The 15,509-nt window shown below is 50.1% G+C and overlaps 1 protein-coding gene across 5 annotated transcripts in view; it reads right to left on the reverse strand.

Moving 5' to 3' along the window:
• Window positions 1-15,509, reverse strand: part of SPECC1 (sperm antigen with calponin homology and coiled-coil domains 1) — a 337,615-nt gene that overhangs the window by 242,381 nt on the left and 79,725 nt on the right. For all 5 annotated transcript variants that reach the window (XM_008270674.5, XM_008270675.5, XM_070061464.2 and 2 more), the window contains exon 2: window positions 9,104-9,274. In XM_008270674.5, coding sequence (XP_008268896.3) covers window positions 9,104-9,250 — 147 coding nt within the window. In that variant the 5' untranslated portion in view covers window positions 9,251-9,274. The remainder of the gene's footprint in view (window positions 1-9,103; window positions 9,275-15,509) is intronic.

Consider the following 15,509-nt stretch of genomic DNA (forward strand, 5'->3'; position numbering starts at 1 on the left):
GGGAAGTGAACCAGCAGATGCACAATAAGGACCTCTCTCTCTCTCTCTCTTCCTCTCTCTCTCTCCCCCACCTTTCAAATAAATCAATAAATCTTTTCTTAAAGATTTCTTAAAAGATTTTTATTTTCTTAAAGATTTATGTATTTATTTGAAAGTCAGAGTTATACAGAGAGAGAGAGAGAGAGAGAGAGAGGTCTTCCATCCACTGGTTCACTCTCCAATTGGCTGCAATGGCCAGAACTGCGCCGATCTGAAGCCAGGAGCTTCTTCTGGATCTCCCATGCAGGTACAGGAGCCCAAGGACTTGGGCCATCTTCTACTGCTTTCCCAGGCCATAGCAGAGAGCTGGATCAGAAGTGGAGCAGCCAGGACTCAAATCGGCGCCTATATGGGATGTCGGCATTGCAGGCAGCAGCTTTACTTGCTATGCCACAGTGCCAGCCCCCAAATCAATAAATCTTTAAAAGAAATGCTTTCTTTAACCAAATACATCCCAAACATCATCAATATGCAAGCCATATAAGATTCAGTCATGTATCATTTAGCAGGGAAACATTCTGAACAGTGCACTGTCAGACAGTTTTGTCCTTGCGTGAACACCGTAGACTGTACTTACACAAGCCTACTTGGGAGAGTCTCCAACTCAGCCTCTCTCCAGCACCTTGGATGCAAAACTGGATTACAGAAAGTCCTAGTCACCCACAGTCTCCCTCCGTTAGCTTAAAGTTTCCTTGTTTTGCTTCTATGACTGCAAATCAACCTCTTTCTAAATTCAGCTCACTGAATCAAGAGAGTGGGTGCAACTGGCCCTACACGATCCATGATGGTAAGACTCAAGATGTCAGTGATCGTCCCTATAGAGAGCATCTTCATGTTTGGTCTTGTCTTGAGGGTTGTTCCAGAAATTCCAGGCCCTTGAGTGAGAAGTCACTGTCACCTGACTCACTGAAACCCATCTTGCCATCACCAAAACTCCCAAAAGAATATGATACCACTGACCCGTCAAAGGAGGGCTTCAAGCCGTGCAACCAACCATAGACCTGGACATGAGTTAAACATGCACCCCTCAACTCCAACTTCAACCTCTATGAACCCTTATCCTTAACCACCTGAGGAGCCCGGGAATAAATCCACAGCTGCCAGGCTCCATGCTCCATGCTTTGCAAAAATCACCTTTCTTCCGCAGCACCCCAACGTCAGTGATTGGTCAGGTGAGCGGACACAGGTTCTGGCAGGCTCTATAACAAGCCAAGACACGTACGCTGTCTTGATAGGAAATAGCCTATTTCTCCTAGGGCATTGATGAATGAAATAGTGTGAGATTCAATCGAGCACCAGAGAAAACGATGCCATTGAGTGATGCAGTAAGCACAAGAGGCATGACAGGCTCTAGCCAGCATAATGCAGCAAATACAGTTTAGCAGTGCACTTTTTTAATTAGCAGAAGGAATGCACTCTGAAATATAGTAAATACATACATAAGTATATAGCTGTTTGTATCATTGTCAAGAATCATGTACTGACCGTAATTGTATGCACTATACTTTTTTTTTGGACAGACAGACTGGACAGTGAGAGAGAGAGACAGAGAAGAGAGAAAGGTCTTCTTTTGCCGTTGGTTCACCCTCCAATGGCTGCCGCGGCCAGCACGCTGCGGCCGGCTCACTGCGCTGATCCAATGGCAGGAGCCAGGTGCTTCTCCTGGTCTCCCATGGGGTACAGGGTCCAAGCACTTGGGCCATCCTCCACTGCACTCCCTGGCCATAACAGAGAGCTGGCCTGGAAGAGGGGCAACCGGGACAGAATCCAGCGCCCTGACCGGGACTAGAACCCAGTATGCCAGCGCCGCAAGGCGGAGGATTAGCCTAGTGAGCCGCGGCGACGGCCTGTATGCACTATACTTTTAAAGGGCCAGCAAAGCAGCAGGTGTCTTTGTGCTGTGGTGTTAGGGTGGCTACGTGACCAGTAACATAAATTTCTTAGCTCCACCAGAATCTTAGGGCACTCTCCATTCATCATATGCAGCCCAAGTTGAACAAATCTCATTTGGTAGCACATGACTACATATTTATGAGATATTCTCCAAATTTTGGTATTAACTCTTCAAATTTGGTGTGTATTTCACATTTACGATGCATGTTAATTGAAGAACTAAGTTGCTTCCCTTGTATGGCCTAAAACATGGCTCCAGTGGTCAAACTTCTTATGTCTCTTGGAAGATCTGACCACTTCTTCTTTTTCTTTTTTAAAAATGATTTACTTATTTATTTTGAGAGAGTTACAGAGAGAGAGGGAGAGACAGAGATCTTCCATCCACTGGTTTGCTCCCCAGATGGCCACAATGACCAGTGCTGGGCCAGGTCAAAACCAGGAGCCAGGAACTTCATCTGGGTTTCCCACATCCACTGCTTTTCCCAGTAGCATGGAGCTGGATCAGAAGTGGAGCAACTGGGACTCCAATCGGAGTCGATATGGGATGCTGGTGTCGTAGGCACCACAATGTTTGCCCTTCTGACCACTTGTTATCAATGGTTGGTTGGTTTGTTTTTCAAAGGTAGAATGACACAGAGAGAAGGAGAAACAGAGACAGGGCCGGGGAGAGAGATCTTGCAACCACTAAATGTCCACAATAGTCCGGCTGGGCCAGGCTGAAGCTAGGAGCCAGGAACTCCACCTGGGTTGCCCCTGTGGGTGGTGGAGACCCAAGTATTTGAGTCATCACCTGCTGCTTCCCAGGCACATTAGCAGGGAGCTAACAGTAGCTGAGATTTGCACCAGCACTAGCACTCCATTACAGGATGTACATGTCGCAAGAGGCAGCTTAACCCTCTGTGCCACAATGTCAGGCTCCTGTCTGCTTCTTTACTCTCTTCCTGATTTTTTATTAAAGTCAAAAGAGCAAAAACTTGGGACAGGTTTCTGCTTGGTTAGACATGAGTCATGTATTGACTCTGACCAGTATGCTGTGGAGGGAGGGGCTAGGGCTCCTCAATGGTGCCCACATGGGATGCCGGCATTGTAGGTGGAGGCTTAACCCACTACTCCATAATGCTGGCCCCTTCACCACTTTTTAAATATATTTTTTGGGGCTGGCGCCGCGGCTCAATAGGCTAATCCTCTACCTAGCGGCGCCAGCACACCGGGTTCTAGTCCCGGGCGGGGCACCGGATTCTGTCCCGGTTGCCCCTCTTCCAGGCCAGCTCTCTGCTGTGGCCCGGGAGTGCAGTGGAGGATGGCCCAAGTGCTTGGGCCCTGCACCCCACGGGAGACCAGGAGAAGCACCTGGCTCCTGCCTTTGGATCAGCGCAGTGCGCCGGCTGCATCGCGCCAGCCGTGGCGGCCATTGGAGGGTGAACCAACAGCAAAAGGAAGACCTTTCTCTCTGTCTGTCTCACTATCCACTCTGCCTGTCAATATATATATATTTTTTTTGGGGGGGGGGGGCTGGGGCCAGTGCTGTGGTGCAGTGGGTTAACACCCTGGCCTGAAGCGTTGGCATCCCATAGGGGCGCCAGTTCAAGACCTGGCTGTTCTACTTCCGATCTAGCTCTCTGCTATGGCCTGGGAAAGCAGAAGATGGCCCAAGTCCTTGGTCCCTTACACTCACATGGACCCGGAAGAATTTCCCGGCTCCTGGCTTCGGATTGGTGCAGCTCCGGCTGTTGCGGCCAATTGGGAAGTGAACAAGTGGATGGAAGCCCCCCCACCCCCCTCTGTGTAACTCTGACTTTCAAATAAATAAATAAATCTTAAAAAATATTTTTGGGGTAGCACTGTAGGGTAGCAGGTAAAGCTGCTGCCTGCAATACGAGCATCCCATGTGGGTGCTGGTTCAAGAACTGGCTGCTTCACTTCCAATCCAGCACCCTGTGAATGAGCCCAGGAAAGCAGTGGAAGATGGCCCAAGTGCTTGGGCCCTTGAACCCACATGAGAGATCGCGGTGTAGCTCCTGGCTCCTGGCTTCAGCCTGGCCAAGCCCTGGCTGTTGCAGTCATTTGGGGAATGAACCAGCAGATGGAAACTCTTTCTCCCTCTCTGCTTTTGCCACTCCTTCTCTATAACTCTGACTTTCAAACAAATAAATAAATATTAAAAAACAAATTTTTTGACAGGCAGAGTGGACAGTGAGAGAGAGAGAGAAAGGTCTTCCTTTACCATTGGTTCACCCTCCAATGGCCGCTGCAGCCAGCGCGCTGCGGCCGGCGCATTGCGCTGATCTGAAGCCAGGAGCCAAGTGCTTCTCCTGGTCTCCCATGCGGGTACAGGGCTCAAGGACTTGGGCCACAGCAGAGAGCTGGACTGGAAGAGGGGCAACCGGGACAGAATCTGGTGCCCCGACTGGGACTAGAACCTGGTGTGCTGGCGCCACAGGCGGAGGATTAGCCTAGTGAGCCGCGGTGCCGGCCTAAAAATTTTCAATATATTACAAATATTCTAATGATTTGTCATTGTTTATACACACACACACACACACACACACACACCTTTATTTGATTTATTTGAAAGGCAGAGTTACAGAGAGGCAGAGAGAGAGCGAGGTCTTCCATCTGCTGATTCACTCCCCAATTGGCCGCAGTGGCTGGCGCTGCATCGATCCGAAGCCAGGATCCAGGAGCTTCCTCCGGGTCTCCCATGCAGGTGCAGGGGCCCAAGCACTTGGGCCATCTTCTACTGCTTTCCCAGGCCATAGCAGAGAGCTGGATCAGAAGTGAAGCAGCCAGCATTTGAACCGGCACCACCTGCCAGCACTGCAGGTGGCAACTTTACCCACTACACCACAGTGCTAGCCCTAATGTATTTGTTTTTAAAAATCTAAGAAGCAGATGGAAGATCTCCCTTCTCTCCCCCCCGACCTCTGCCTTCCAAATGAATAAACACAAATAAATCTTTAAAAATAAACATTGAGTGTGCACAGGTAGCAGGTGCTCTCCAAAGCACCAGGGACAGATCTCTGGACAAATGAAAAAGCACAGTTCCTGCTCTCAAGGGGCTTATGTTCCAGTCCAGGGGAAGCAGACATGAAGCCAGCAGGGAGCAGAGGTTTCAAACACACCTGGCCCAAGGGAATGGTAAATATCTGGGTGATGGCCATGCCAATCACATACTAGCTTTGTGGATGTGTGACATCACACCCCATAAAGATGCATGGTAATTATGTGGCAATTAAACATTTTTAAATATTAAAATAAATTCACTTTTTTTAAAAAAATCAAGAAGGAAAATAAGGCTAGGTGAGGAGGTGGATGGAGGTGACGGGGGCTTCATGGAGACTGGTCATGGATGATGGCTCTGATACCGTGCCCTCCAGTTAGAATGAGCAGCCAGCACACACCTGCTGCCCAGGAGTGCACCCAGCATGTCCTGGCAACCGGGAGATTATGTGCCAGAGCTCCATGGTTAGGTCCCAGGGAAGCAAGAGACCACGAGAGAAGGAGTGGGGCTGGGTCTTGAAGGCATCACTGGCCATTTCTGCAACTTTGCTTTCTACTATGAATGATGGGGAGGGTATAAAGCACAGAAGTACTGTGTCTTGTGTGTTAAAAGGACGGCTAGGGTCCTGCTGAGAACAGAATGTAGGGCACAATGACAGACACTAAGGAGCTGGACAAGGAAGGGGTGGGGGGGGGCGGTGCCCAGCTTGTGAGTCTCGGTGGGAAGAGGATGATCAAAGTGACAGCGTCTCACCGAGGACCGGAGCGTGGAACGTGAGAGAAGGAGGCTGCAGGAGTGATGTCATGGGCTGTGGTCTGAGCCCTCGGAAGCTCAGAGCTGCTGCTTACTCCCATGGGAAGACTCAGGAGGGGCAGGTGTGCAGTGAGGGAGATGGAGGCGAAGGAATCAAGGTTTGGTGTGGGACTTGTTGCAGTGGAGGCAGCACTGGGACATCCACAGGCCACAAAGGCAGCCAGAGGAGTCCTGGTTGGAGCTGGAAATGTGGCCATCATCTATGTGAGCTATGAAGGCTGTAAGAAAACACGCTGTCGGTTGGAGCAATGACTCTCAACAGAGGTGGTGCCGGGCCTTGGAGAGTGTGGGAAATCTGAGGCTGCATTTCTGGTTGTCACCCCGGTTGGACATGCGGCTGGTACTTAATGAGCGGGAGGAGGGGAAGTCCACACGTCTCCCAATGCACAAAGCACTGCACCCTCCGCCCATTCAATTATCACAGATTCTGCAGATGTTCTGGGGGCAAAACCCAGTCCCTATCATCTGAGCCTAAAGCCTCCCTTCATTTTACGTAGCAAACAAGGCCCCTCGTGCACAGCTCTGAGATAACGCTGAGCTTGCTAAGAATACACTCAGCCTGGTAAAACAAGGGAAGATACGGCTGCACTCAGCTTGCTTCAGACCTCAGCAAGAGCAGTCACCATTTCAAAACCGTCAGGCACTGTCTTAGCAGCGCCCTTCCTGATATCTGAATCATGGACAAGACAAGCCTGACCCAGGCTGCACTGTCAGGAGCACAGAGGGTCCTCACACATAGTCAGGCGCAGGCATTATTTTTTTAATTGTTTATTTGAAAGGCAGATGACAGAGAGAAAGGGATAGATTGTGTAGGGTGGGAAGAGGGGAGAGAAAGGGTTTTTCATCCATTGTTCATTCCCCAAATGGCAGCAAGAGTCAAGGCTGAGCCAGGCTGAAACCAGGAGCCAGAAACTCCATCCAGGTCTTTCAAGTGTTTGAATCAAGTGTTGCTTCCCAGGCACATTAGCAGGAAGCTGGACTGGAAGCCGAGTAGCCAGGACCCAAACCCACATTCTCATGAGGCTTGACTCACTGTGTCACAATGCCTGCCTCAACGCATTGGTAGATGGAAATGCATGTTATTTGATACTTTTGATTACTTAGAGTCAGAATAGTATATTGATTTTTTCAGAAGTATTACGGGGCTTCAAAAAATTAATGGAAAGGGAGAATTAAATGATAAGTCTATTTAAGTGCTAAAACATTTTTGAAATCCATGTACATGAGGGTCTTCAAAAAATTCATGGAGATGTGTATCACAGAAACACCAAGCATGGTAAGGTTCTTCACTGAGAGCCGGTGGCTTCCTGTATCAGCTATGCTTGGACTGTACCCAGCACCTGCCTGGGGCATGACAGCCATGTCTCCCCCTGCACATGAGCCAGAACCGCCACTAGGGTCCAAGGCTGCTGTCAAGCACAGAACAACCTGGAGCCCTGTGCCTCCTGCATCTCCCTGTCCACCACCTCTTGTCACTCTGACCCCAACGACATGGCTTTGAACCATTCTCCTGAATACTTTCTCCGTCCATCTCACACAGGGAGAGAACAGGCTGAGATACTGGGGGAGCTGCAGACCCAGCCCCTCAAAGACAATAAGGAACCCAACCATGAGGACTAAGAGGATGGGCTGAATGCAGGGGTCTGGGTGTTATACTTGGGAGGAAGGTGTGGCTCGGTCACTCACTGCTGGACCTGCACAAACCCCCACACGCCGGATGACCCCGCTTGTGTGGCTTCATTGAGACGCATGATCTGAATGAGCAGGTGAAATTCTCCTCCTTCTCTAAGATCAGGTGACCACATAACTGACTTGTGCAGGATGGGAACCCCTGGATCTGGCGTGGCAGAATATCTCCATGACAAGCACAGCCCGAGAGACAGTGATGATGAGAGCCAAGCCAAGGTGGACTTCCCTGGGCACCACGGCAGTGCGGGTGTTTTGGGGCTACCTTTGCTTTTTCTGTGAGTTATAACAAAACATCCAGTTAAGTTCTTCAGTTTGCACTGTTCCTTTAAATAAAGAAACTGCAGGGCGGAGGGGGCAAGCGTTTGTCCTAGTGGTTAAGATGCTGGTTGAGAAATCTGATCCCGTACTAGAATGCCTGGTTCAAGTCCCAGCTCTGCCCCTGACTCCACCTTCCTGCTGATGCAGACCCTGGGAGTCAGCAGGTGATGCCTCAAGTAGTTAGGCCCCTGCCACTTAAGTGCAAGACCTGGATTGAGTTCCCAGATCCTGGCATCAGCTCCAGACCTGGCTTCAGCTCCAACCCTGTGGCCACTGAAAGCATTTAGGGAGTGAACCAGTATATAGGAGCTCTGTCTGCCTCTCAAATAAATCAAAATTTTAAAAAAATTTGGTACCCTCCCCCTGCCACAAAAGCTATGCATAGGCTTCAAAAACATTTGCACCAGGGCTGGCGCTGCGGCTCACTAGGCTAATCCTCCGCCTAGCGGCGCCGGCACACCAGGTTCTAGTCCCGGTCGGGGCGCCGGATTCTGTCCTGGTTGCCCCTCTTCCAGGCCAGCTCTCTGCTGTGGCCCGGGAGTACAGTGGAGGATGGCCCAGGTGCTTGGGCCCTGCACCCCATGGGAGACCAGGAAAAGCACCTTGCTTCTGGCTCCTGCCATCGGATCAGCGCGGTGCGCCGGCCGCAGCGCGCCGGCCGCGGTGGCCATTGGAGGGTGAACCAACGGCAAAGGAAGACCTTTCTCTCTGTCTCTCTCTCTCACTGTCCACTCTGCCTGTCAAAAAAAAAAAATTTGCACCAAAATAAATTTATCTTTTAATAGAATTTTCCATGAACTTTTTGAAGCACCCTCATATGCGTGCAAGCAGGTGATATTTTCTACACATTTCATCTCAGGGCAGCAAAGGAGGTATTGGGAGAGCCTCTGACGCAGGCAGTGGATGTAGCTACAGAGATGGTTCCTAGGACTGTGCCTGGACCCACCCAACATGAGAGAACCAGGGGATGAGGAGCAAGGAGAAAGCAAGAAGAAATCCTTTGCTGGAGGCTGTTGCTGATGCTGCTGACAGGTCAAACAAGGACTGGCGGGTTTGCAGAAATCCCAGGTGACTTGGTGGGTGGGGGGGTGTGCTGGGTGTGAAACTGCCTGAGGCAGCTATGCAACCGAGGGTAGAGGCCCTCAGTTACCGAATTAAACATTTCACGCCCCTGAGATGTCCACTACCACCATCCGCTCAGTTCCTGGAGGTCAAGACATGCTGGTTCGTCCTAGGACTCTCCTTCCCTGCCCCAAGAAGCCACCAATTGACTAAGCTTCCCTCTCCAAGGCTCCCAACCCAGGGCTTTCAGAGCACCCATGGCCCTGCCCTGGGCATCCCAGGCTATACCTTGCTGAGTCGGGACTCAAATGCCAAGGAGGTTGAAGACTTGGAGCTCTTCATGCCGGTCGAGGCTGCAGAGAGGGGCCGTGCCCGCTCGGGGACATGGCTCCCCGCTCTGACCACGGGACTCCAGGGCTTGGCTGCACTCCTCATGTTGGTCCTCGTGGGGCTGTCCTTCTGTGGAAGAGCAGGAAAGAAAAACGTGTCTTTACATCATGCACCTGCCGAGCGAACATTTGGAAAGCCTTTCCCCACCCCCCACACTCATCACTGCTATTACAGAAAACAAGCGCTGACGATTTGGCTGGAAATTGAACATTCTGCTCTCAAGATGATACCTTAGTACTAGTCTCTTTTTTTAACATTTGTTTTATTTATTTTAAAGATAGAGTTGAAGAGAGAGAGAGAGAGAGAGAGAGAGAGAGAGAGAGATCTTCCATTTTGCTGGTTCACTCTCCAAATGGCTGCAACAGCCGGGGCTGGGTCAGATGGAAGCCGGGAGCCAGGAGTCAGGAGCTTCATCAGGATGTCCTATGTGGGGGTAGGGACCCAAGCACTTGGGCAGTCTATTCTCTGCTGCTTTCCCAGGCCATTAGCAGGGAGCTGGCTTGGAAGTGGAGCAGCAGGGACTCGAACCAATGCCCATATGGGATACTGATGTTGCATGCAGTGGTTTAACGACTACGTCACAGTGCTGGGCCCTATTAGACCGATTTTACAACATCACACAGCTTCTACCAAATTATTGAAACGTGTGTAATATTGATGATTATTTGATATTTTTTCAGCAAAATGATAGCTTCTTCTTGGTCACAGACTTTTTTTTTTTTTTTTTTGACAGGCAGAGTGGACAGTGAGAGAGAGAGAGAGACAGAGAGAAAGGTCTTCCCTTGCCGTTGGTTCACCCTCCAATGGCTGCCGCGGCCGGCGCACTGCGCTGATCCGATGGCAGGAGCCAGGTGCTTCTCCTGGTCTCCCATGGGGTGCAGGGCCCAAGGACTTGGGCCATCCTCCACTGCACTCCCGGGCCACAGCAGAGAGCTGGCCTGGAAGAGGGGCAACCGGGACAGAATCTGGCGCCCCGACCGGGACTAGAACCCGGTGTGCTGGCGCCGCAAGGCAGAGGATTAGCCTAGTGAGCCGCGATGCCGGCTGGTCACAGACATCTAACACAGTATTATACCATATCTCAACACACACATATACATATGAGGGTACTTCAAAAAGTCCACAGGAGTGGACATTTGGCACAGCAGGTAAGATGCCCACATCCCTTACTGGAGTGCCTGGGTTTGAATCCCAGTTCTGCTCCTGATTCCAGCTTCCTGCTAATGTAACACCCTGGGCAGTAGCAGCTGATGGCTCAAGTAATTGGGTCCCTGCCTCCCATGTGGGAGACTCATACTGAGCTCCTGGCTCCTGGCTCAGCTTGGTCCAGCCCTGGCTGTTGAAGCTTTGGGAGCAGTGAACTAACAGATGGGAGATCTCCCTCTGTCTGTCTTCCTTTCAAATAAATCAACTAATTTTTTAAAAAGTTAATGGAAAAATGAAATAAAAAAGATAAGTATATTTTGGCACACAAAAAAATTGAAAGTCATGCATAGTTTTTTCCTAAGATGCATATTGTTAGTAAAATGGCACAGTCTTATCTATGGCGCGATCTATACCCCGGACACCATCCTAGGCTCTAGTCCCTGCCGGCCGCCGTGGCTGGAAGCCAGGTGACTCCACGGCCCAGCTCCACCCCCATCTAATGGGGTTCCTGCCCCACCCCCGCAAAGCTTTAAGAGGACTTGTTCCTGAACACGTGGCGCTCTCTCTCTCTCTCCTGATCTCTCTCCCTCCCTCTCTCTCTCCATCTCTCTTGATTTCTCTCGTATGCTATCCTTCTCCCTCTTTTCCTTCTTCTCCCCTTCCCTCTGGTCTGTCGGGTTTCCCCCAATAAACCCTTTCCATTGCTCTGGTGTTTGGTGTGTTTTGTGGCGGCCTTACACATATTCCATGAACTTTTGGAAGAATCCTCCTAGATACACACACACACACACACACACACACACACACGTCAGCTTGAATTCAGACATAAAACGTCCTTAAGCTTTGCAGCTTTAGGGCTGACAAGGGAACCATCAAACCAGCATAAAGGAATTACTTGCACATTATATTTTTACAGAAGCACAAAATGACTTTTTTCTTCTTTTGGATAAAAACGATATCACTTAAAAATTAATAGAGCCTAGTTTAATTGGCCCTACCTGATATACAGAGTCACTGCCTTAACTAAATTATTTTAAGAAAGAAATGGCTCAAAGCGACAGGATGGAGCTAAAGAGCTAAAGGAAGGAAGCAAAACTCAGGGCGGCCTGAGTTTTGCCATCAGCTGTCATTCCAGAGCAAGGAGCAGCTGACCCCTCCCTCACCTCCCATCAGCACTGGATTAAATGCCCTAGATGGTCTCATGAACTCCATCCCTGCCCCATTACCCTTGGGGACTCTAATGGTCAAGGCTGACACAAAGGACACTCAAACCACAGTGCTCCCTCTTTCTTTTTCTTTTTTTTTTTTTTAATTTATTTTTTGACAGGCAGAGTGGACAGTGAGAGAGAGAGACAGAGAGAAAGGTCTTCCTTTTGCCATTGGTTCACCCTCCAATGGCCGCCGCGGCTGGTGTGCTGCGGCCGGCGCACCGCGCTGATCTGATGGCAGGAGCCAGGTACTTATCCTGGTCTCCCATGGGGTACAAGGCCCAAGCACTTGGGCCATCCTCCACTGCACTCCCTGGCCACAGCAGAGAGCTGGCCTGGAAGAGGGGCAACCGGGACAGAATCCGGTGCCCCGACCGGGACTAGAACCCAGTGTGCCGGCGCCGCAAGGTGGAGGATTAGCCTAGTGAGTCGCGGTGCCGGCCTCAGATATGCACTTTTAGGGGCTGGTGTTATGCTGCAGTGGGATGAACTGTCATCCCATATGGGCACCAATTCAAACCCGGCTGCTCCACTTCCCACCCAGCTCTCTGAACCTGGGAAAGCAGCAGAAGATGGCCCAAGTGCTTGGGCCCCTGCACCTACGTGGGAGATCCTACATAAGCTCAGGCTCCTGCCTTTGGATCAGCCCGCTCTGGCTGTTTTGGCAATTTGGGGAGTGAACCAGTGACAGAAGACCCCCCCCTTTCTCTCTCTCTTTCACCCTCCCTTTCCCTCCCCTCACCCTGTAACTGATTTTTTTCCTTTTTTTTTTTTTAACTATTTGAAGACAAGTTTTACCGTTAATTCTCATAGTACAATTCATTAAGGACAGAGGTCCTACATGTGGAGCAAGTGCACAGTGACTCCTGTGTAACTGACTTTCAAATAAATAAATCTTGAAAAAGAAATGCACTTTTAGGGCCAGTGGTTAATCCTCTGCCTGCAGCGCCAGCATCCCATATGGGCACCAGGTTCTAGTCCCAGTTGCCCCTCTTCCAGTCCAGCTCTCTGCTGTGGCCCAGGAGGGCAGTGGAGGATGGCCCAAGTGCTTAGGCCCCTGCACCTACATGGGAGACCGGGAGGAGGCACCTGGCTCCTGGCTTCAGATCTGCGCAGCACTGGCCATGGCGGCCATGTGGGGAGTGAACCAGTGCAAGGAAGACCTTTCTCTCTGTCTATAACTCTACCTATTAAAGAAAAAAAAAAAAAAAGAGAGAAAGAGAAAGAAAGAAAAGGGAGGGAGGGAGGGAGGGACGGCGCTGCGGCTCACTAGGCTAATCCTCTGCCTGATGTGCCAGCACCCCGGGTTCCAGTCCTGGTTGGGGTGCCGGGTACTAGTCCTGGTTGCTCCTCTTCCAGTCCATCTCTCTGCTGTGGCCCGGGAGGGCAGTGGAGGATGGCCCAAGTGTTTGAGCCCTGCACTCGCATGGGAGACCAGGAGGAAGTACTTGGCTCCTGGCTTCGGATCAGTGCAACGCGCCGGCCGTAGTGGCCATTAGGGGAGTGAACCAATGGAAGGAAGACGTTTCTGTCTGTCTCTCTCACTGTCTATAAACTCTCTCTCTGTCTGTCTCTCTCACTGTCTAACTTTGCCTGGCAAAAAAATAAGAAAGAAAGAAAAGAAATGCACTTTTAGAAACCCCCACAGCTGACAAGTTCAGTGGCCACTGCCACAGGGAATGAGGATTTAATTAACTCCACCCCATCCCCACCTCCATCAGGAGGATTTAAGCTGATGCTGGGGTTGGGGCGGCGGGGGGAGGGGAGGCTTTTCTCCATCACTGTGTCCCAGGAACAATCCATTAGCCACCCGTGAGAAAAGCAACAGGCGGCTCTCCAGCCTGACTCACTGTTCAGGGAAGAGACAGGGCTCTTCCCAGGGGCCATCCAGTTCCTGCTCCTATGTAAACAAATGATTCGCTGCGGGAATATCCCAGCGGCGACCTGGAGCCCACTGTGCAGCAACTGTGATGGAATTTTTTTTTTTTTTGACCGGCAGAGTGGAAAGTGAGAGAGACAGAGAGAAAGGTCTTCCTTTGCCGTTGGTTCACCCTCCAATGGCCGCTGAGGCTGGTGGGCTGCGGCCAGCGCACGGCGCTGATCCAAAGGCAGGAGCCAGGTGCTTCTCCTGGTCTCCCATGGGGTGCAGGGCCCAAGCACTTGGGCCATCCTCCACTGCACTCCCGGGCCACAGCAGAGAGCTGGCCTGGAAGAGGGGCAACCGGGACAGAATCCGGTGCCCCGCCCGGGACTAGAACCCGGTGTGCTGGCGCCACAAGGCGGAGGATTAGCCTAGTGAGCCACGGCGCTGGCCAGAATATTCTTTCCAAGACTTCAGAATCTGTTTTCCATAAGGTTTATATGATCAGTGCAGCTTGGTTCCAGGTATCATGATTTTCAAAAAAAATTCCGTGTTTTAGAAAGGCAGTTTATTTCTCACATATTTTACTGATGTTTAGCCCTGATTCTTTTTCTTTTTCAACCCATAATTTTATTGCTGGTTTCCATGGCAACAATGAAAGAACGCCTAAGTTAAGACCTATGCAGTAATGAAGTCATTAGGACCCCTTCCCGATAAAAACTGAACTGAGAGAGAATGAGTAGTTCTTGACATGATCTACTAATGGATTTCACCCATAACTCACTACACGGCCAACGGCAACATGTCAGTCTAATGGAGACAACCAGGGTACCCTTCTATGTTATGATTAGCACTACTTAGAAACCACTTGCAGAGCTTGTGTTATGAAAACACACGATGATTTTTGCAGTGTATACCTCTTTTTTTTTAAAGATTTATTTATTTATTTATTTATTTGAAAGTGAGGTTACACAGAGAGAGGAGAGACAGAGAGAGAGAGAGAGAGAGAGAGAGAGAGGTCTTCCATCCGATGGTTCACTCCCCAAATGGCCGCAATAGCCGGAGCTGCACTGATCCGAAGCCAGGAGACAGGAGCTTCTTACAGGTCTCCCACTTGGGTGCAGTGGCCCAAGGACTTGGGCCATCTTCTACTGCTTTTCCAGGCCATAGCAGAGAGCTGGACAGGAAGTGGAGCAGCCCGGTCTCGAACTGGTGTCGATATGGGATGCCGGCACTTCAGGCCAGTGCATTAACCCACTGTGCCACAGCACCGGCCCCAGCAGTGTACACCTCTTTCAAAATCTACCAGGTTACCCCTGAAATGAAATGCCTCTTGTGTATTCCCCTTCAAAAACCAAAAACATTGCCCATGTGTAAGTTTTGCTACAAATACAGTGTTTTGCCAAACTTCGTTTGAAATCTTTGTAAGCTGTTAAGAATTATGTATTGTGATAGCTTTAATGATTTTATGTCTATGTTAAAATGTACTTTCTGTGAGTGAACTTGAACATCTTTTCGTCTGCTTACTGTTTATAGCCCTTACCTACTTTCCTGCTGCACCGTGATTTTTTTACTTTGTTGAAATCTTTATTTAGTGGAGCACTGAACCCTTGATTACAATGTAAATTAAATATATTTTATCTCAAAATAAATAAAAATAATTGTTAAACCTTATACAAGGAGCCAGTGCTGTGGCAAATGGGTAAAGCCACCACCTGTAGTGCTGGCATCTCATATGGCCGCCGGTTCATTGCGGCCATTTGGGGAGTGAAACAGCTGATGGAAGATCAATCTCTTTCTTTCTCTCTGACTCTGCCTCTCCGTCCCTGTATATGACTTTCAAATAAATAAATAGGGGCCAGTACTGTGGTGCACAAAGTTAAGCCTCCGCTTGCAGTGTCAGCATCCCATATGGGTGCTGGTTCAAGTCCTGTTTGCTTCACTTCCCATCTAACTCCCTGCTAATGAGCCTGGGAAGGCAGTGAAAGATGCCCCAAGTGCTTGGGCTGCTGTACCCATGTGGGAGACTCAGAAGAAGATCCTGGCTTCCAGCTTCGGCCTGGCCTAGCCCTGGGCACTGCAGCCATTT

The sequence above is a fragment of the Oryctolagus cuniculus genome, chromosome 17 (assembly GCF_051225735.1).
Source record: "Oryctolagus cuniculus isolate XC-2025 breed Fujian yellow rabbit chromosome 17, ASM5122573v1, whole genome shotgun sequence".
NCBI classification, from domain to species: Eukaryota; Metazoa; Chordata; class Mammalia; order Lagomorpha; family Leporidae; genus Oryctolagus; species Oryctolagus cuniculus.